Consider the following 22,175-nt stretch of genomic DNA (forward strand, 5'->3'; position numbering starts at 1 on the left):
AAACTGTCTCAAACACAAACAAATAAGAATCTGGACACTGAGGCATTATCTCTATTTCAATCCTTAAGAAGAGTTAAGCTCAGAAAAGTGAACGAACTTGTTAATGGGCATCTAGAGCAGAGACGACCCAACTGTTAATTACTCCAGGCAGTTGAAAGCGTCACGGTTGGGTGTGCACGTTTGGCGGTATTGCAGAGTCTGGTACTAGCTAGTGAGTTTTATGTTCAGCCTAGAGAAAACAGCACAGCGACACTGTGAGCACACTAGAGCACTGCTCTGCTCTCCAGAGCAGTGCTGCTTTGGGCGAGGTAAAAGAATATGTCAAAACCACAATTTGATGAGGTTCTGTAAAAAATGAGTAATATAACAAAACTGATTTAACCCTTAGAGAAGACAACCCAGTTTCTGAATCTGAAGCACGCAGAGCTTCATGCAGCACTCACTCTACTGTGCTTCCTCATCACACTCAGGTTTTTAAATAATTACTCCAGGTTCTGAATATGAGATGGTTATTTCTAGCCGTATTCCAAAGATACACGGAAGTCCTTAGGATAGTACTTGTCTGCTGCTGCTAAGGATAAATTCTGCCTGCCTGCCAAGCATGTGGGCTCCTAGACAGGAGCCTGCAGTGTTGTATGCTGCAGCTGAGGCGGAAGTAGCTGCATGTGTTAGTTACACTTCCCATATAATTTATTTTGATGTTCTTTTCTGTGATAAACTGAAGAGTGAAACTGTCTCCTTAAATGTATTATTGCTCAACTAACAGAATTTTGTATTTACCTGTTTGATGTCTTATGTGCCTTATGACATGTGTTTTAACTATAGAAATTATTTATTTCCATCATTTATATCTTTATTTGTAAGTCTGTTCTTAACTATGATTTAAAGCACTTCTAGGGCCGGGAGAAAGATGACTCAGTGAATAAAGTGTTTGCCTGAATTCAGATCCTCAGGACCCTCGGTAGCCCTTGTGCCTGTAATCTCAGCACACTCCTACTGCGAGAAGGGAGGTACAATCAGGACAATACGACATACGCCTCAGAGGGTGGGGCACCCTGTCTTAAACAAGGTAGTTAGGCCGACACCTGAGAGTGTCTTCTAACCTCCACGGGAGCGCCATGAAGTATGCGCACACGTGCTCTCACACAAGCACACACTCATTCAAATACTTCCAGGTCATAAACAAGAACATACAGCTCAGTGTTAAGCCTAGATTATTGCTTTTGTGAGTACCTTTTTATAAATAAGAATTAAAATGTTTTTTTTTTCATTAATCGAATGATTAACTCAGTTTTCTTTTGCTAATTTGGCTATCCATGTTACCTCTTCAGCCTTGAAACTGTGATGAACTAACAGGTTGCACTGGGAGTAAAACCTCCCCTGTTGTGGTAATCATTTCTCAGTATCTTTCACCCCAAGCTCTATAAAGCAGCTTAACAGTTCATGGAAGCCTGCTGACCTAACTAAGTTGTTTCGCTATTTTATTTCTTAAATGTAGGTGGAACAAACCCACAGCGAGGTCACAGCACCTACCTCACATGGTGACCAAACACAGGTTTGTGCCAGCAGGCCACTTGTTCCCTCCCCCTTCCAGCCCTCAGTTTTTAACGTTCCCCCATTCCTCTTTCCTTAAAAATAAAGAAAGGTTCAGAAACTTCAGTGAGCCAATATTTTATCTTTTTTTTATTTTTATTTTTTATTGAACTGTGGCAAAACAGAAGCTTGCAGAAAAAACTGAAGATCTGATAAGAATGAGGAAGGTCAGCTACCTTTCACTTTCACACAACTATGCCACCATTTCACTCGTGCTCATACAGTGTGTTAAAAAGACAGTGGTCCAGACTTTGATTTTTCTTCAGCAGAAATTACTCTGAGAGAGCCAATATGTGGGAAACCTTCAAGTAGTATAGTTGTGATGTGTATTTACACACACACACATACATACACACACACACACACACACACACACACAAAGAAATTAGACTATTTATTGATAGATTTTATCCAAGTAAGCTTTCAGTGGAGAAGTATCTTAATGTAATTGTGAGAGCCAGACCGATCTTTCATGTTCAGACTTTACAAGAACTTTCCCAATGGCATCATATTATTAGACCTGTTAGCATTTTGTACACATTTATCACAAAAGCCATTGTGGCAGCTACTTCCAGCATTAACCATGTGAGTTTAAGTGCTGTGTGCATATTGCCCAGCCTCCGAATGGGATGAACCAGTTCTTTCTGGGTAATCTTGTTAGCTGATTGAATACAGGATACTGTAGAGATTCAGATATTGCAGTATTCGTAAGTATAAAACTCTCCAAAAAGCTAAGTGTTTTTATAGCATTTCTCCACTCTATGTTACATGGTGTTTAGAGTTAAATATCTTAGATTAATATCCAGATAGTTCAATTTCTAAAACAAATATAAAACAGTTTATTGTGTTAGAAGCTATGAAGCCAGGAGCACTGTCTATTTAAATAACATCATCACCGCTTTCCATCATTTGCAAACAAGGTCATCCATTCCCTTCTAGTAACCGTACTCTCTGCGTGTCCTTGTGGTTCTGTGATCATTTCATGTTGGCACATGCTGCATTGCAGACATTTAATTGTTTTTTCTTTTGTTTGTTTGTTTGTTTGTTTGCCAATTTGCAGTTTGTTCCCCTGCAAGAACAACATTTTAATTTTTTATGCTTCTGTTTTCCCCTCTTTCATTTTCACAGAAAAAGAGAGAGAGACTAGATGGTGAAAACATTTATATCAGACATAGCAATTTAATGTTGGAGGTTTGTATGAACTTGAAGCTTATTTCAGTTGGTTGCCTGGAACCTTCTGCATTCTTTGCTGATCCCTTTTTCTCTGTTCTGTGCTGCGTTTGGTTTTGCATGCCACTGCATGAGAGACTTTTAGGTTTCAAGTGCTTTTTGCATGTTGGTAAACATGGAGATAAGCAATCATCTCTCTGAACTTTTAGTTTCCATCTCTCATGCTATCTAGAAAAATATATGATTGGAGCTGTCTCTCCCATTCATGGTTCTGCTGTTTTACAGAACATTCAATCATCATTGCTAAACATTTCTTGAATTTTCTAAGAGTTTAAACTCTAAATATCCCAAGAAATAAATTTACACGTTTTTTCCCCCTGAACTGAGAAGAGTATCAAAAAAGAGGGAAAGTGATCACAATTCACTCCAGGGCTTATGCCCTGGAGATAGCAAAAGTTACTGAAGAAAGGTTGGGAGGAGAAGGAAGAAACAAGAAAGAATGGAGCCTAGCGTTTGAGGGGTTATTACTGTAGACTTAACCGTAAAAGCAAGCTTGTGAGTAGGATTTATATTTTTAAGATGAAAACTCCGAAGCTAGAGAATCTAAGGAATTCCTTACTGGCCACAGAGCTGGTAAACTGAAAAAGCTGGAATTTGATGTAGGAGTTTTATGAATTTTAAGGGCCGTTTTCTCAGAAAGCGTAATATATAGGAGTCCTAAGGTCCTTTTCATTACATTCAGTAGTGGCTAAATTTTTACCTCAGTTTATATACTTTATCTGGTCTGGAGCTCCACATTGGATATGAAATATAAAACCAATTTGGAGATTAAAGAAACCCTATTAGAGAAATTAAGGAAATTGGAATTAGTCTTTGTGGAAGAAAGTGAGACTAGCGTAGTTTGTACATCAGGAAAACCCCTTTACAGAAACTGAAGGCTACATTATATAACAGCTCAAGGCAGAACCAAAAGACATGAGTATAAACTCTTCTGTCAGCGAGCTAACTTTCCTGTGAAGGAAACAACCAACGTGGCTTCTGCTTGCAGGAAGCTTACAGCGTGAGGAACTGATGGGGAGAGAGGTGAAGATGAGTGAAGAGCGACTCCGTAGGTACAAGCTGTTAGAAGAGCCGTAGGAGACAGACACTGTGCTCTGCCGCAGGGGAACTCTGAGACAGGCAGGGTCGCTGGGAAGGCAGCATTTTCAGCAGTCTTCTTGCCTTGGCCTCCAGAACATGGGTATTGCAGCTGTGTGCCACTGTATCCAGTGCGATAGCCTTTAGCTGAGACCTGAGAAAAGCTCCGTGTATTAAATATCTCCAATGTGAAGGTTTTAGGAAACTTTAAAAAGTAGAGCTCTAGCTAGCCATAGTAGCACATCTTTAATCCCCACCCTTGGGAGGCTGAGACAGGAAAATCAGGGGGTTGAGATCATTCTATTTTTTAAGGCCAGTCTGGGGTACATGAGATCTAGTCTAAAAAAAATTTATATATATATATATATTCTCATTAATGTGTAGCCTATAATGATTATGTAATCTCATTTTATTTTTGTCAGTAACTACATTTTGAATATCTGCCAATATAAAGTACCTTAACACAAGTATTAAAAATTATGGATGACCTATATTAATTGTATGTACACTGAATGATGGCACAGTGCCAAGTACTTTACATACATTTGTCTCATGTAACATAAAATCCCTGAGGTCAGACTCTTCTCTGTCTTGGCCCAAATCTGAGACCTGAGTCCTTTTGTCTTTGGAGACTAGGAAGGACAAGACGTGTCCAGGGATCACCTCTTCTCAGGGTAACGTCTCCTCGCTCCAGATAGTCCCTGAACCCGCTGTGCCAATCATATATTTGTCATTTGTTCCACGAGGTGTGCTGTGGCTTCTGAGACTCACAAAATTCCCGTGTCATGCTGTGTTTTCTTCTGTGGCATTTCTCTGAGAGGGGATTTCTGAATAAGTGTGTGTGTTTGAAATTTAAAACTACTAACTGCCTTTTGAGAACATTTTACATTTAACCAAGTGTTTGGTTTTATTGCTGCTAAAATCATAAGATGACAGGCCTCAAAAATTATCTAACCTGAACATAACCTAATGTAATTTGACCATTAATTCCTTAGTTATTGTGAAAAGTGCCCCTACAAGGAAGTTGTTATCTGTTGCTCTGGCAGTTTTTTTTTGTTTTTTTTTTTTTTTTTTTAAGCACCCCTTCCTGCCTTCTCTTATCACACCCCCACTAATGCTTTGTTCTGGCACAAATAAGGTCGAGTTCATTTTTAGATCTACCGCCTCCTCCTCCATCTCCCAGAGAGAACCTGTAGCAAATGTCTATGACAAGTTCTATTTGGAACAGGTCCCTTTGAGATCTTAATTTTATTCTGTGCCCCCACAGGTTTCCAATAAAACCAGCTAAGAAGGATGGAGAAAGCTCCCTCAGAAGCAACCAGTTTTATTGAAAAATGTATTTTCTTAGGTTCCAAACCAATCAAAAGCCGGGCAAGAGGGAGACAAGTCAGTGGGCCCAGCTGCTTTTACCACAGCAGCTCTTAGCCATTTTTGTTTTGCCTTGTTTGCGCGTTTAATCATCCCAAACGTGTTAGGTTGTTCTTGGCCCAAACAGATTTCACATCAACTCAGGAGCTGGGTCACAGACTCTCCCATGCCTGACTCGTCTCAGTTGCTCAGCGCGAGACTGAGTCTTGAGCTTGTACACGCTTTCCTTCAGCCTATAGCAGCACCTTCCCTGCTTTCAGCTGTAACTCAGGTGTTCCCCACACCCCTGCCCAAGAAGCTCATGTTCCTAAAAGATGCTCACATCTCTTCTTAGTAAGCGAGAGATGCTCTTTATGGAGAGCTACAGTTACCTTTTGGAGTTAGTGTTCTCTTCGTTCTCAAAGCAAATACACACGCTCAGTCTTGCAAAAAAAAAAAAAGAAAAGCGAGTAAGTAGTTCTTGAGTTTCTGAAGGAACAGCCCTAGGGTCTAGATGTCACGCGAGTCCCTGAGTTTTTGTTGTTTTCTCCTTGGTAGCAATTTGGAGAAAGTTTTATTTAGTTAAGGACTTTCTTCCCTGCAAGGAAAAACAAAACAAGGAAACAAAAAACACATTTTGATCCCCAATTTTTTATTTTGTTTGGTTTTTATTTTTGTTTTCCAAAATGAAATTATTTCCCACAATGCCAAAAATAGATGAATCCCAAAGTGTACACAGCCTGCTGGGAGATCCTTTTAGTATCATGCTTTCCCTAGATACAGTGCTGTCCTGGTGGGAAATCGACACAGGGTCGTTTTAGAGCTGCAGGCTCCAGCAGCTGTGAACTGAAACCCAAACTTTTGAGGGTATCTTTTTGTGTGTGTGTGTGGATATGTGTATTATTAGACAAAGAGCATTTGAGTCTTTGTCTTTAAGTTTATCAGACCCTTTTTGGTCTGATTTCCTTGTAATAAAAAATTGTGCATTTCTTTTTAGTAAAAACAAATTTGATTTTGTCTTAGCCTATGTTTTATTACCTTAGTTTTGATCATCTCTCCCTAGATTATTACCTTGAAGAGCTTTTCATCTAACTCTGATTTCCCAATATTCAAACTGCTGGAACAACTGGATTATTTTACACTCTCAAGGAGAGAGCTGAGGCTCTGTTGACAGTTGCTGGAGCTCCTTTGTGGATGGTGCTGGCGATCAGAGCCAGAGCTGTGTGTGCTCACAGCACTCTGTCACTGAGCTGCAGTCCCAGCCCCAGCGAGACCCCACTCTGAATTGTATTAAGAGAAGTGAAACTGGGAGCCGTAAGGTTTTTATATTGTAGGGAAAAATACTAAAAATGGGGGGAGGGGCATTCTAGGGGTGAAGGAGGTAGCTCAGCTGAAAAGTGTGAGGAGCTGAATTTAGTCCCTAGAGCCCATTAAAGGTGCTGGGCATGGTGGTGCATGCTCGTAGTCCCAGAGCTTGAAAAGCAAACACAGGAGTCTCCCTAGAACTTGGTGGCCAGCCAGCATAGCTCGTGGAGCTCCAGGCCAGAGAGACCCCGCTTCAAAAGCAGTGGGCAGTGTTTCTGGCCTCCAAGGGATGCCTGAGTGTGTCCTCTGGCCTGACTTGGACATGCACACACATATACACATGAGTAATTTTTTAAAAACGTTTTAAAGTCATTTTTTAAGATGTAGTAACAATTGACTTTGGATCTTAGAAATAGGGATGCCAGTAATAAAATTTTGAATCAAAACAGGTCTTAATAATAGAGAAGCAAAAATATTACAGTGGCTAGAGAGGGTCTCTGCAGTGTGCAGCTCACCAAGGGCAGCAGCTTGAAGTCATTCGCCATGTTTGACAGTCATCAGTTTTCCTTTTGCTCTCTCCATCCTGCCTGAGCTGAGCCTAAATCAGTTCTCATCAAGCTGAGGCTGATGGAATTGTGGGGTTACCTGCTCGGGATGAGGAGGTGGAGATCTGGTTTTGCATCCTGTGGAAGAGGAGACACAATTAAGGAACAAGCTCTTCATGGGCACTTTAACTGCAGGAGTTATGGGACTGTGATGCTTCACTGCTTCCACGCATAGCACTTTGTTTAAAAAAAAAAAAGGCAAACAAATATACAGTGCTGTATATTTACAACTCAAATGCAAAATACAGGCCAGTAATGTCTGTCCTGGATGTGGTGTTTCTTATCAGTGCCCAGTCTCTGATGGGTTGCTCTTAGTGTGGTTTTTGTCCCAACTATTTATTGGTTTGCGTCTTTGTCCTTTCACCTGTAGGATTTAGACAAGAGTCAAGAAGAAATCAAAAAGCATCATGCCAGCATCAGCGAGCTGAAAAAGAACTTTATGGAATCGGTACCTGAACCACGGCCTAGTGAGTGGGACAAGCGCTTATCCACACACTCACCCTTCCGGACTCTTAACATCAACGGGCAAGTCCCTACTGGAGATGGAGTGAGTACTTTGTCCACATGACTGTGAGGCTGAATGCAAAAGAATTTTAATTATGTATGTTAATAGTCTATATATGAAAATTTAGAGCTGAGATTTGGCTTTGATGCCTTAACAGTTTGTTGCTGCTATAAAACATTAATAATCAAAAACTCCTAATCATTTACACAGCTCAGTTCAATTGCAGGAGCCCTCTAGGCTCTGAGAAATGTTCAAAGCTGCCTGCTTCTGTCTAGTTTGTCTTTATAAACTGACTTCATGCCCGTAAAGCTTTGTTTATATTTAAAGTGTGCCTTCCAGGGCCAGAGAGTTTGCTAAACTTAGTAAGGTCACAATTGGAAGGGAGTACATTTTTTTTTCCAAAACTTTATTTGAACATTTGTACCACTAAGAAATGTCTGGAATGGTCGCTCACAGTTATATAAGAAACAAAAGAGGCCCTGAAACCAGAGAATGTGCGCTGCTCAATTTCAGAAAAACAACTGATGATTTATCTTGCATAACATCAAACCTCCAACCAGTTGTTTTATGAGACAGTTACAATCAGAAGAGACCTGAGACACCTTTCAGAGTCTGTTCTATATTATTCTTACCATTTCCTACTTTGGAAACCCTATCCCAGAATAAATAGGCTGTTTAAAGATAGTATCTTGTCAGATTTACATCTAAAAGTCTTTATCTTTTGCTAGTTTGCCCTCTGTGTGAAGTCACCATAACTTAAATGACCCATCAGATACTTGGTGACTCTGTACTTATTCTGACACCCAAACAATAGCAGTTCTAGTTGAGAAAGGCAAAGCAATGTCCCCAGTAAAAATCTGAGGTTGTAGTCCTATTCCTGTGGGGCTGAGGCAGAGGCTTGCCTGAGGGCTGGAGACATGGCTCAGTGATTAAGAGTACTGTCGGCTCTTCCTGAGTTCAGTTTCCACCAACCACATGGTTGGTACATGTGATCTGGTGCCCTCTTCTGGCATGCAGGTATACATGCAGATAGAGCACTCATATACATAAAATAAATCAATAAATTAAAAAAAAAAGGATTGCCTGAGTATAGGATTTTTGAGGCAAAATATAGTGAGATTCTTTCTCAAAACAAAACAAAAATTGGGTTTAAATTTTTTTTTTAAGATTCTTGGTAAACTAGCCAGTATGTCATTTATAATTTAGATTCTGGAACTGTAGACATGGATAAAAATTCTTCTGAGGAAACCATTTGTATTTTTCAAATTTGGATTAAAATTAACTAGCAGTTTCACAAGTGAGGTGGAAGGATACGTCTGGAAGAGGCAGCTTGAGTAGTCACGGGGTGGTAGGAAAGATTCCGTTGTTCCCACACGTTGTCCTCTTAGACCCTGGTCCTGGACATACATGCACATTGGTGCTGTGTTCTAAGTCTACACTATGTGCTTTGAACTTGGAAAAATTAGAGAATTTCTGGGTGAGGCCATCACTCTGGAAGGCAGGTAATTCATTTTGATGTGTCCTCAGAAATAAGACTCATAAAGGTCCAATTTGTGGTTTGAATTGACTGAGAGGAAAATGCTGTGAACAAGCCTTTTGTCTTGTTAGGCCTGTCTATAGAGTAGATGGTCTTAGATATCCTTGCTTCCTCCGATGTTCTACATGTGAACGGCTTGTTGCCATCTCATCTAGTAACTCCTCCCTCTTATAAACTGTAACTGTATAGTTTCGAGAAGTTCTGTTTTGAACTCTGAAAGTAGCTTGAAGAAGTAACTTGATGCTGTCTTGGATGGCACTGGGTAAATTTGTATTGGTCTCTATTTTCAGAAAATAGCTTATGTCTTTGAATAGAAACCCTTTAGAAATCATCCTTGGGATGGTTTTTGGGCATGGCAGTACAATTCTTTGAACTTTAAAGAAATGACTTTTTATAAACTCAAATTGATCCATGAGAAGTACTCAAATAATTTTGCCTTTACACACACACACACACACACACACACACACACACACGCTCCCTCAGGATGAACGTTTGGATAAATAACTAGACTGTCTTAATCTTCGAACTGGGACAACCTTTTTTTATGGTTAGGCTAACACTTCTGTTCCCCGGGGAAACCTCTCCTACCTTTGGCAGCATTGCTTGTTGCATTGCAAGGCAACTGAATCTTATACAATTTGTGTATGACCAGGTGAAGAAAACTTCTACCCTCCCCTCGGAAAGAAAGGTTGGTGGGCCAGAGGTAAAGCTGCGCTATGACTGTGCTGCTCACTCAGAACTCGCTCCTGTCATGGCACTAAGCAGAGAACCCCCAGAACTCAACCACAGCGGCTGAATAATTGTTTTCTTTTGGCTATACTAGTACATCCACACCCACAGCCTTTTGGCCTAACATATCACATTCCCACTGCTGCAGCATCTGCAGTTTTCAATTTGCTTCTTTCGGCGCATGGCTGGTTGAAAAGCTGCATGAAGATGTTACTATATACTCGGAGAGAGAATTAATTTAATTATACCCTGTTCTTTTTATGTTGTCTTTCTTCTCCCACCTTATCTTCATTTAAAAATCATTATAATTTTGCATCCTGTCTTTTTCCTTTTATTCTTTTTGCTGATCAGTCCCCCAGCTACTTTCTCCCTGATACAGATGACTTAGGGGTGTGCAAAGAACCAGTACTCAGCTTCCAGACTGACCAGAGAAGACTGGCTCAGCTAAGAGAACTCAGAGCCAAGTTTTTCCTTTCCTAGACACCTTCTGCCTTGACTATGGGTAGCAGAGTACGGAGATGCAGGGGGGGAAGTCCAGGTTGGCCGACTGGGGGAGACTTTCCGTAAAAGTTATCAAAAGTTTACTATAACCCTCCATGGGGATCTTCACTGTCTCAGTCAGGGCCCAAGCTATGCCATTGCTGAGGTCTTGTGGGGGCTTTTCTTTTTTTTCCTTGTGTTTTTCTTTCTTTTCTTGTTTTTATTTGTCTCTGCCCCACTCCAGGGTATACCCTGGAGGCAAATTATACATTTTATAATTTTGCTCTAGTTTTTCAGTTTTTAGTACTTCTGTTCCCCTGAGAAAAATCTTTTACTGAGCTATTGCAATTAAGTCTTATTTTGGAAGAGATAAGAAAAGTGCTCTTTATATTCTGCCATTCTATTTGTTAATAAAAGTAACTTTATTCATGACAAGAAGAATGCTTCATTTTTGACATTGCCTGATCCGCTGATGATTGGCAGCATCAAAGAAATTAAAAATGACCTGGGATCGATATGTGAGGAAAAAAAAATCCGTTCATGAATAGGCGCATTGAGAAAATAAGTGATAGAATGAAGGGAAGCCAGTTATTGTTTGATTCTTCAAGTATTCCAATGCTCATTTATTTAAAAATGTTAAATTTTATTTTGGTTAAATAGTTAAACCTGCAGGGTTATAGAAACTGCTAGGTAAATTGCCAAAGTAAAGAGAAGCTAAAAAATAAAAAAATAAAAAAAATCAAGAGCATCCAAAAGATCTTTCCATGCCTTTGCACATCCCCAAGTATCACTTTCAAGCATTTTCCATCTGTCATTTTGTTCATCTTTCTCTGTCTTTCTTGATCCTCTACTGTGAAAGCAGACACAGGAACGTGCTCTGTTAGTACAGGGTGAAGAGAAAATTAAAAGGCCAGAGAGATCCACTGAAAGAACCTTGCCCCAGCAAGAAAACGAAGAGCTTCTTCCTAAGGTTTCTATTCCAATCCCCGAGGAACACAAGGCTCTCAAAAAGTGCCACCTCTACCCTAGTACTCTCCCGTCTCCTCGTATTCCTTTCATGATGTCTTTTCTCCTGGTCCTTGCGCTGGCTGTTTGGTGGTTGATCTTTCTGTGACTGGAAAACAGGGTGCTCATCTGACCTGTCAAGACTAAACCATTGAACTATGTGTACGGCTTCAGATGGGTAACTGCCTCTGTTATACCTCCAATCCTGATCATTTGCTGTCATAGGGACCTCTTGGGGTCATTTTTCCTGTCAATAGTCAAATATGAATTTTTGGAGAGTACATATTGTGAGGAAAAAGGAGTAGCAATGGATTGTCTAAGCCATCTTTCTTGCCCCAAAGTTAACACGTTTAGGCAAATCAGATTGAGGCGCATGGCAGGTGGTATTCACCCCAAAGCGACCCTGCATGCTTTTACTGTTGACCGTTGCTTTGTCCTCCTTTTCAATGTCTCACATAGACTGGGACACTCTGGAAACATTGGATGGGCAATTTTCCCAGTCCTCTGCAGCCATTTATGTGGCAGGGGCTCTGTAGTTTAAGAAGAAATTTAACTTCCCAACCTTTCACAAGCCTTAAAATGATAGTTTAATCCAAAAATCCATAACCACTCCTTTTCTTAGAGTGTCAAATCCGTACGTGCAAAGGCCTTTTCTGGAAGGGGCTTTGACACCTGTGGCCTTTTTGTGAGTGTTTATGAGCTGTATGGGATAGACAACTTTATCCTTTCTGGTATGTAGAAGAATTATGCAGACGTTAAATACTGTCTTTTCATATATAGAGAATTGATTTAGTTTAGGGAAATGGTGCTGGTGTCCCTTGGCCTCCAGCCAGGGCTGAAAATTTCAGACTACCTACCTTTAAAAGTCCTGAAGTACAGATTAACTCAAGATCTGTATATAAACACACTTTTCTCTAAATTCAAATGTTGTTATTTCTTTATGGCATAAATAATTATGCTAGAAGCAGTATTTACTGTTAAAATAAGCTTAAAAGATGCTTTGTTTCCTTGTAATTCAGACCTGTTCTCTTACTTGTGTTGAAATCAATTGTTTCTAATCATTAGCCTTGGAGCTCTGCTTTTATTGTGACATGTGTCCAGTTTGCATGTTGACTGTGAGGCTCCCTGTTGTAAGGCCAGCACACCCTCCTCAGAGCACCACCTGGATGCCTAAACTGGTGGGTTTTCACTTTCCAATATTAACCTTGCATGATGTCGCTTGCTTTCTACGGCATTTGAACGCATTGATCTGGATGAGTTGTTAACTTCTCAAGTACTGTTTTGGACTCTGAGTTAGTAGGATCATCACATTGAGACTATTATATTTTATATTACTTCTAAGTGATTTTCGGTCAATGAAATTTCAAAAGACGGTTTTTGCCTTTGAAAAGATGGAGGGGAGGGAGAAAGAGAGAGGGAAAAACAGAAAAAGCAAGATTTTTGTTGTTGTTCTTCAGTGTTCATCAGTATTGATCTGTTGTCTTGACAGATGTGGTTATCTGATATTACTGAAGACTGCTGTGGTATGCTCTGTCATTATTGGACTTAAAAAAAACAGGCTAGATTTAAAAAAAAATCTGGATATATATGGTTTGTGTTACAGGCTATGTCTATTTATAACAAATATTTTGTAAGTAAGCATATTTATTGATTCACTTGTAAGAAAATAGGGATTGCAAAGCCACCTGAAGTACTGCAGAAATGCTTTGCAAGACAGAACCTAAGAATCATAAATGTGCTCCTTTGTCTGCACAACAGATTTCCTTAATGAGTAACAAATGAAGCTAGCATTGGTTATGTTACTGTAAGTCTTTTTTTTTTTTTTTTTAGGAATTAAAAGGAAAATAATCTTACAATTTTATCAGTACTTTTGTAACTTCCAAATTATATTTCCTAACATTCTAGTTTTCATCGTTGTACATAACTTTTTATTAATTATTGTAAGCGTCACCCTGAATTTTGTTTCCTTTTATATTGGAATCATTTCAAACCCATTAAACGTTTAGTGGGAGCCAATGGCGCTGTGGAGTGTTCTGAAGTATGGCGAGGCTCTTCAGGGATCTTTGCTGACAGGAGGACGCCTTTATAGTGAACAAAGTTGATGAACGTGGGTTTAAAAGATCTGTGTCGTAGTTATCAGAGGACAGACATCGGCTGTCCCAGCCCTGTATGATCTTAAGTTAATGCTGCTAATATTTGTAACAAGAAGCTTCAAACAGCATTTCTTTCTTTCCCCCACTTCACTCCTTTCTCAGTGGCATGGACATTCCAGGGGCTGGGTCTCGCTTTACCCTGGGCCAGCTTCTAAGTGGCAGCTCCATAAGTAATTTGGACTAAGGATATTGATACAGGCCTGTATCATCTTGGATTTTAGTCTTGTTTTCCCGTGAATCATTTCCAGAGTGAATTGAGGAGGTCACTTATTTCTACTTAGTACCTTACAGACAAATCTACCTCGTGAGAATGAATCTGCACCATGTTTCAGGAAGTGATGATGGTTCAGTCCTCAGTCTCTGAGGGGCTGGGAAGATAGAACTCAAGGAAAAAGCAGACACACACAAACCTCTTGAAATTCTTTTTTCTGGAAGTAAGCAAACAGCCATGTTTATTTCTGTCTGATCCTGGTTGATATTTGACCAAGCATTTAAAACTAGTAAAGTTAAAAATGCCTTGCCAATTTTATCCCGCTCTTAATAAGTCCAGATGGTATTCTTTGAGCAGAGCACACTTGGAATGAGGCCAGCTTCTATATTTTAAATGGTTTTTTATTTTTATTTATTTTTAGCTGTTTGCTTATTGTTAGCATTTGTAGTATGAAGTAGATCGCATTTGCGAGTTTTACAACTTTCTTTACATAACATTAGTAAAAACTTTAACGAGGGGACTGACATTTGATCAAGAGTAAGACTGGGGTCCCCTCTGTATCTGTCCTGCTGTCATCAGAGAACCTAGGTTTTTTTGGTGTATGGGTTTTTTTTTTTTGTTTTTAGTTTTAAGGGCTTTTAATTTTTTTCAAGATTTTTTTTTTTAAATTGTAATTTATTCACTTTGTATCCCAGCTGTAGCCTTCTCCCTCATCCCTTCTCAGTCTTGCCCTCCCTCCCTCTTCTCCTCCCATGCCCCTCCCCAAGTCCACTGATAGGGGAGGTCCTCCTCCCCCTCCATTTGACCCTAGCCTATCAGGTCTCATCAGGACTGGCTGCATTGTCTTCCTCTGTGGCCTGGTAAGGCTGTTCCCCCAATCAGGGGAGGTGATCAAAGAGCCAGCCACTAAGTTCATGTCAGAGACAGCCCCTGTTCCCCTTACTAGGGTACCAATTGGAGACTGAGCTGCCATGGGTTACATCTGTGCAGGGTTCTAGGTTATCTCCATGAATGGTCCTTGGTTGGAGAATGGTCTCAGAAAAGACCCCTGTGCTCAGAGTTTTTGGTTCTGTTACTCTCCTTGTGGACCTCCTGTCCCCGCCAGATCTTTCTATCTCCCCTTTCTTTCATAAGATCCCCTGAACTCTGGCCAGAGGTTGGTGGTGAGTCTCAGCATCTGCTTCGATAACCTGCTGGATAGAGTCTTTCAGAGGCCCTCTGTGGTAGGCTCCTTAAGTCAGTTTTGTCGTGGCTTCTATGATTAAACCCACAGGATACTCCGCACTGTCAGGATTCAGTTGCTTTTAGAGGTTATCACCGATAAGAATATACGCTTACACTTCCCCTAGCGGTCATTTATTCAGAAAAGGCAAAACCAAAATGAATAACTGCCTCACTGCTGCTCCCTCAAGTAAAGATCCGAGGAACTCTGTAGGGCTGCCCTCCTTCCCTTTTACACTTGATGTAGATGATAAAATCCCGAACTTAACAGTGTTCTCTACATAGGACCGCGGCTTCTTTGTTACACCCTAACCGTCCACTCCCTGTGGTGGTGGTGACACCAGAGCTGGAGACAATCCCTCCTATTCTGCGTCGTCTGCTTTGCGGAATTCCTTCAGCAGCCTCTTCTACGCTGCTCTGTAGTGTCAGCCTGCTCTCCCGGCTGCCACTGTCACTTCAGGCCTTAGGAGAGACATCATCTCCCAAGGCTGGTGGCCAAGTGTTTTTCAACTCTTGAGAGTTTGTATAGGTCGCTCTCGGATTAAATCGGGGTATTTCTCCATTGCTGCTTTTCAGTCTTGAATGCAGGGATTGCAAAGAGGTTCTTTGAGCTAGGTGTGGTTGTGCAGAACTGGAAATACTGCCATTTGGGACAATGAGGCAGGATAGCCAGGTGAGGCCAGACTAGATCACATTGTGAGTCCTTGTTTCAAGAAAGAAAGAACTTTCTGGCCTCTGCAAGAACATGCCTGTTAAAGTTAAAGGCAGCTCTCTTGTGGCACTAATCTTAGTTCTTGCCCTTTGAAGACTGCTGTCTGTATCGAGGGTGAGCCTTGGTTTGTTCATCTTTGCTTGCCATCTGACACCTCTGTATCGTAGGGGCCACCTTGCCTTGTCTCTAACAATCAGTTTGTTAACTGAGTTACTAATAACAGATGGTAATGGGTAAACGCTAACCTTTACACGGGCTCTCTTGTACTGAGATCACCATATGCTTGATCAGTTCACGCACGCAGCCAAGAAAGCCTGTGCAGAGCCCAGAGGCCATGCCTTTTCTTGTTAATGGTCTGTAGTCCTGCTTTACTTAAAGGACCTCGAGTTAGATGCTACCATGGTAAACGTCAGCTTCTCTCGTTGACATCTTGTAATGTGGTTTATGCTGTCCTTTAACATAGATAATAATCAACTGTTTTCACTCCAGAATGTATTATCAAGACTGCTCTACGTGTTCATGTGTATAAACTCATCTGGAGTGTGATGTCTTTAGGGGAATGTTTGTGTTTATCTGAAATACATTGCTGACGTCAATTTGATACATTTTTCTTGTGTTTTATATGCTATAAAAACAAAAACTATCAAACTGTCACAAGTTTTGTACTTTAGGTAGATGAGTGGTTGGCACAGTAAGACGTCAGGCTTCTCCGGCCCTGTCATCTCACAACTGCTCAGCTCCGCGACGGCAGAGTGAAAGCTGCAAGAAAACAGAGACAGGAGTCAGTGTGACTGCATGGCAGTCACTTTATTGGACACTGAAATTTGATTTTCATACAGTCTTTATGCCACTAAATATTTTTCCCTACCCATTTAAAAACAATCTATTCTTAGCTCTTGGCCATATAAAAACAAAGATAGACTGGAATTTTTTCTGCAGGGACTAGTTTTTGGATTTCTCTCACAGATCAGAAAACTGCTTGGTTACTTTTTTTTTTTTTTAGCATTGGTACTGTTTTTTTATGTCTAGAAATTGGAAATTGGCATCAAGTTCATCTTCACTGGAACATGAAGTCCCATGATGCCACAGTGCCCTTGTCTTTGAAAGCACTTTCTCTTCCATAGTGCTCTGTGTTGGCTGCAGTCACATTTGCTGACTACCTAACTACCCACTTTGTTTTGGTTGGGTTTAAAGGATCTGTCTCAGTTTCCCCATACAGAATAAAGAAAGAGCAATTCCTAAACACACCTCTTTAACCAGATTCTAGAATTATGTAATAAGCATGGTTTAAAAAGGTGTGTGGGGGGGTGATGGAAAGAGGGTTCAGCACGTAACAATGCTGGCTGCTCTTCCAGAGGACCTGAGTTCAGTTCCCAGCACTCAGATGAAGTGGCTCACGCCTGCCTGTAACGCCAGCTGTAGGAGCATCCAGCGCCTCAGGATCGCACCACCGCTCGTGTGCCAGTTCCCCACACATACGTATATGACTAAAGTGAACCTTTCTTAAGTGAAATGGTTTTCTGTTGAGCATTTAGTGCGCATTTGTGTTTCAGTCGGTTGCATACATTTAAGATTAGGCATTTAAGGGACGTGTTTACTTTTCTAACTATGACCATCAAAATGAAAGGCTTCTTTGATGAGAAGTCCCTGATTCAGGCTACTGGGGCAGAAATTTTGATGGTAAGTTAGCAGAAAATAATGTCATTTTGAAAGCGTCTTTGCTCCCTGTATTTTGGCCTTATGTAACTGCTTCTTGGAAGTGTTTCCTCGTAAGCCCCAAACCCCTTTTCTTTTCAGGGTCCTTGTCCAGGAGCCTCTGGATCTCATATGTACTTAAATAAACGTTTATCCAGTAGCAGTTCAATATGTTATTAAGCCCTAAGAAACCTGAATTTCTCTTTGGGGACATTTTCTTTGATCTATTTCTCACATTAATTGCTTTGTTACTATGTAGATTTATGACAAATAGCTCTGAGTACAAGTCAGCTTCTAATTAGTAATTGTTCAGGAAGTTAGAGCTGGTGATACTTGATACCGGCAGACCCAACAGAGATGGGAGGAAGGAGGGAGGGAAGTGTGAGGGACGAGGGAACCTGTGTTTCAGCGGATCGGCTTGAGATGCTGGCCTAGAAAATACTGTCAGTGCCCATTAATTGCCTCTGCTTAGTCCTGATACAGAGGCATCTATTTGCATGTGTTCAATTCTCAAAATATTGTTTCAAATCAGCTTTGTATTCATTTGACTTACTCGTGTCAAGTTTTAAAAATAATTTTTCTAACTAATTTAACCAGTCACAGTAATGTGTAATTGTCACATTTTATTATGCTGATTTGCCTTTTGTGGTTTATTTTTAAGAACACTGAATAAATTAGTAGTTATTAAGCATCCAGCATTGCCACTCTGATCAGATTGAAGAGTGAAGAGTGGTGTGGGTGTGAGTATGTGGGTGTGAAGAGAGCTTGTTCCTATAATATGGAATTAAGAGGTATTGTCACTTACTTCACCTTGGATAAACCCTCTCCTAGTGTCACAGCACTAGATTTTGTTGTATTTTTCTGTTGACGACTTAAACCACCAAGCACTCCATACTTTGAAGTGGTCTGTTTACCAGCTCAAGATGTATACTGTGGTTAAGTCTGAGTAATACAAAAATGCCGTTGTGTTTATCTAAGCCATATTCCTTTTCAGAATTTGTTGAAAATGTTAGCACAGAAAGCCATTTTCATTACTACAGGATTTGTGTGTGTGTGTGTGAAGAGGAAGTACAGCTAGTTTGTTTCTAAAAATAATTTTGTGTTGCGTTTAGTCCTGTGGAATCAAAGTGCTAATTTCTAGATACCACGCTGAAGTATAATCTTTAAGTTTTTATTAAGACTTTAATCAAGCCAGGAGTGGTGGCACACACCTGTAACCCCAGCACCTGGAAGGTGGAGGCAGGAGGATAAAAATGCTAAGGCCAGCTTCGTCTACACAATGAGGTCAAGGCCTGTGTGAGCCCCTGTCTCTTAAAACTAAAGAGAGAGAGAGGCTTTACTATGTTTTGGAAATGAGATTTCTGTGGAGTTTTGCTAACAAATTTCATGTTGTTCCATCGCAAGTGACGGGAATGTTTGTGCGGGTTTGTGGCTCCTTCCTCTCCTTCATTGCTCTGCCTGACCCTTCCCAGTGGAATGGAGTAAACTGTGGAGAGGTTTCTGTTCTCTCAGCCATGTTCAGCATAACCTTTGACATTTGCTTAATTAAGCACTCGACTTCTGCAGATCTGCTCAGGGGAAGCCGCTCATGTGATCTGTGGAGTCCCTGCGGGTGAGTGCAGTGCAAAGGCAAAACTTTCTATTAGCTAATAGTTAAATTTCCTATTAGCTGATAGTTAAATTTTTGCATCAGGCATGGTTTTAAAAGCTGTTTCCTTTTACAGTCACCTATTCGGGGATAATCTAATAACAGTGCCATTTAGAAAACCATAAAGACTATGTTCTTAGGTAGCTCAGAATCGTGCCTAGCATGTGTGAGGTACAGGGTTTGAGTTCCAGCACTTAAAAAAAAAAACAAAAAAAAAAAACAGTCAAAACTGTTTGAAGGACTATTGTTATTGACAAGCTACTGCCTTTATTGGAAAGAAAAGCCGTGTTGTGTGTTCTTATTCTGAAAACGATTTTATCAAGTGTAGTGAAGTAACAGTATGATGAAATATTTGCCCAAATCAGCTCATTTACCTGAGATATAAGCTCTGTATACCAGAAAACAGCAGTGGGGACTGTAGTGAGCACCAGAGTTAAGTACAACATACAGACTTTAAAAAATAATGGGGAAGGTGCAGCTAAGGGAGAAATGATGAGGAGGAGAAGTGTATTGTGTGCTAAAGATGAAAGGGTTTAAATCAGCCCCGTCCAGGCACGTGTAACTCTGTTGTGAAAGGGTTTAAATCAGCCCCATCCAGGCACGTGTAACTCTGTTGTTCGTTTATCCCCGTGTGCAGGGACCCATTTGAAAGCTGCTAGCATTTTAAAGTCGTGGGAGCCATGGGTTACAAGCTTTTGGGGGTGGGGACCGGGGATGTTTTCCTTTTCGGTAATTTTTGTTCTTTCCTCATTTGTTTCCTTTTTTGGCTGAAGAATGGGCTACTGCTGCTTGCCTTGTCATCTTTACGTGCTGTTTACACATGGCTTTTACCAAAGAAGCCGTTGCCACATCTGATTTATCTTTTATTGCAAGTGCCCGTTTAAAAGTGATTTTGAAAGTAAATGTTATTTTGTTAATTACCAGGTTAATATTCCTACACTGATATTTATAGTTTCTCAAAATAGGAAAGAGATTACCAATATTTATCACGTTAATGTATAGTGACATATGTTGGATTTTTTTAAGCCTTTTTCTGAGGCAGTTAAAGCCACTCTTTCCTGAGACATGAAACCTTGCCATGTTTTTGTTAAAAGAGAAGAATAGAAACAGAGCACTCGCAGTTAACTGATGTTATCAGGGTTGGATTCTTCGTTTTTTTAGCTTGCATGTTGCAGACCTTCTGGGAGTGTTACAATGTTGATGATATATGTGACTGTAATGTTTACTGTTTACTTTAGTTCAGGACCAGGAGCTGAACTCTTCTGCTGGGTGTCTTCCTTCTGTGCTTAGCAAGCGAACCTCGATTCCTGCTGGTTCTGTGGGCCTTTGCAGTGCAGTGCAGTGCATTTCTTACTGGGTTTGCAAATCAAGGGTAACGTGCTTTTGGAGGTATTGTGTCTGTGTGAACCTTCCACCCCCAATCCTGCTGTCACCCTGTCACTCACTCTCTTATTAACCTTGTCTTCAGGGCTGGGGAGATGGCTCAGTGGTGAGATATTTGCTTGCAAGCGTGGAACCTGAGTTTGGAAACCCACCGCCCACATAAAAAGCACCTGGTAGTGTGCACCTGGAAGCCTGTGGCTTTGGGGTAGGCAGAAAAGGGAAGGGCCACAACAGCCAGCTGTAGGTTCAGTGAGAGACCCTGCCATGAGAGAAGATGGAGAGCAGCTGACTGAGACACTTAATCAACCTTTGGAGTCTGTGTGCACAAACAGGTCACTGTAACTGCACATGTACACACACACACAACTTTTCTTTTGTCTGTTTTTTTCAAGACAGGGTTTTTCTGTGTAGCCTTGGCTGTCCTGGACTCACTATGTAGACCAGGCTGGCCTTGAACTTCGAGAGATCCACTTGCCTCTGTCTTCCTGAGGGCCAGGACTAACAGGCATGAGCCACCGTGCCCTGATGCTACACTCACAACTTTAAGTCAGTATGCAACTTAAAAAAAAAAAAGAGAGAGAGAGAAACAAAAGCCTAATAAATCCCTTTCTTCTTAACATAGAGAAACACTGATTAGTTTAGTGTGTCAACCTTTCTTGAGATATCTGTGTTCCAGCTAGCCCCAAGTCACGGCAGGCAATATTATAGAATCGATTGTAACTACTAAGTAACTACTTGAAAAGCCAGTGGTAAGTCTTTTTTTTTTTTTAAATACAAACTACAAAACAAAATGAAGAAAACGTGAAAGCCCACAGTAGTTTCTTAATTACCATGGTGGGTTTTGTTGCAAGGTGCTAAATCCAAGGCACTCTTGGGGACTCTCAGCCTCAGGAAGTGAGCGTTTGGGTGATCACAACATAGAAAGATGTGCTTCAAGGCTGAGAAGCAGCAGTGAGGTGATATGCTTTAGAGTGGCAGTAGGTTTTGGGACGGACAGTATTACCCTTTTAAATATTGAATATTTATATAAGAAGTAGCCTTTTAAAATAGCCTATCGAGCTGGGGAGATGGCTCAGTGGGTAAAGTGCCTGCCTGAAGTGTGAGAACCTGGGCTTGAATCCCTAAGTAATTTACCCACACAGATAGGTGGGCATGGCAGAGAGCCTCAGCAACCCCACCCAGTGCTCCTGCAAGAAGATGAGAGGAGACAGAGCCTCCAGAAGCTTTGGGGACAGCTGGTCTGGCATACAGAGCAGCAAACAAACAAACAAAACAAAACAAAAGTAGTCTTCTGACATCCATCTCCCCCCGCCACACTCTGTGGAGTGCTCGGCATGCATGCATATGGACACACACAGTATACATGCACACACTCGAAGTAGCTTGTCCAGTGTGTTTCAGAACCTTGATTCATAACTTACCAACACACACATTCACACAAAACGCACACACCCTGCTGAAGACCTGTTTGAGAAATGTAGGGAGCATAGGTCTGTACTGCTCTCCACGCATCTTTGCCAAAAGTAATATTTTAAGGAATATAAATAGGGTTAAGAATGCAGCAGAGCCTCTGGGTTCAGTCCCAGGCACTCCTCCCGTCGAAGTCCAGATATAAAACATGCTACTAGTATGTCTCTTCAGTGTATATCACTAGGCAGAGTTATTTAGATGAATGTAGAGGACACTGTGATCTTTAATATTTTATTCCTAATTGTTATAATGACTTTGAGCTTTCA

At 40.8% G+C, this 22,175-nt stretch overlaps 1 protein-coding gene across 36 annotated transcripts in view; it reads left to right on the forward strand.

Annotated features, from left to right (window-relative positions):
- The window catches only part of Epb41 (erythrocyte membrane protein band 4.1), a 143,811-nt gene that overhangs the window by 101,607 nt on the left and 20,029 nt on the right, over positions 1 to 22,175 (forward strand). For 4 of the 36 annotated variants that reach the window (XM_060379401.1, XM_060379414.1, XM_060379402.1 and 1 more), the window contains exons 13-17: positions 1,499 to 1,555; positions 1,719 to 1,760; positions 2,722 to 2,784; positions 7,528 to 7,704; positions 9,855 to 9,905. In XM_060379401.1, the coding sequence (XP_060235384.1) occupies positions 1,499 to 1,555; positions 1,719 to 1,760; positions 2,722 to 2,784; positions 7,528 to 7,704; positions 9,855 to 9,905 (390 nt within the window). Of the gene's footprint in view, positions 1 to 1,498; positions 1,556 to 1,718; positions 1,761 to 2,721; positions 2,785 to 7,527; positions 8,740 to 9,854; positions 9,906 to 10,282; positions 10,430 to 11,273; positions 21,723 to 22,175 lie in introns of those variants that run through there. The other 32 variants (XM_060379422.1, XM_060379433.1, XM_060379431.1 and 29 more) reach the window with 19 other exon arrangements.

This window comes from Meriones unguiculatus, chromosome 3, assembly GCF_030254825.1.
Source record: "Meriones unguiculatus strain TT.TT164.6M chromosome 3, Bangor_MerUng_6.1, whole genome shotgun sequence".
In the NCBI taxonomy this organism is placed as follows: Eukaryota; Metazoa; Chordata; class Mammalia; order Rodentia; family Muridae; genus Meriones; species Meriones unguiculatus.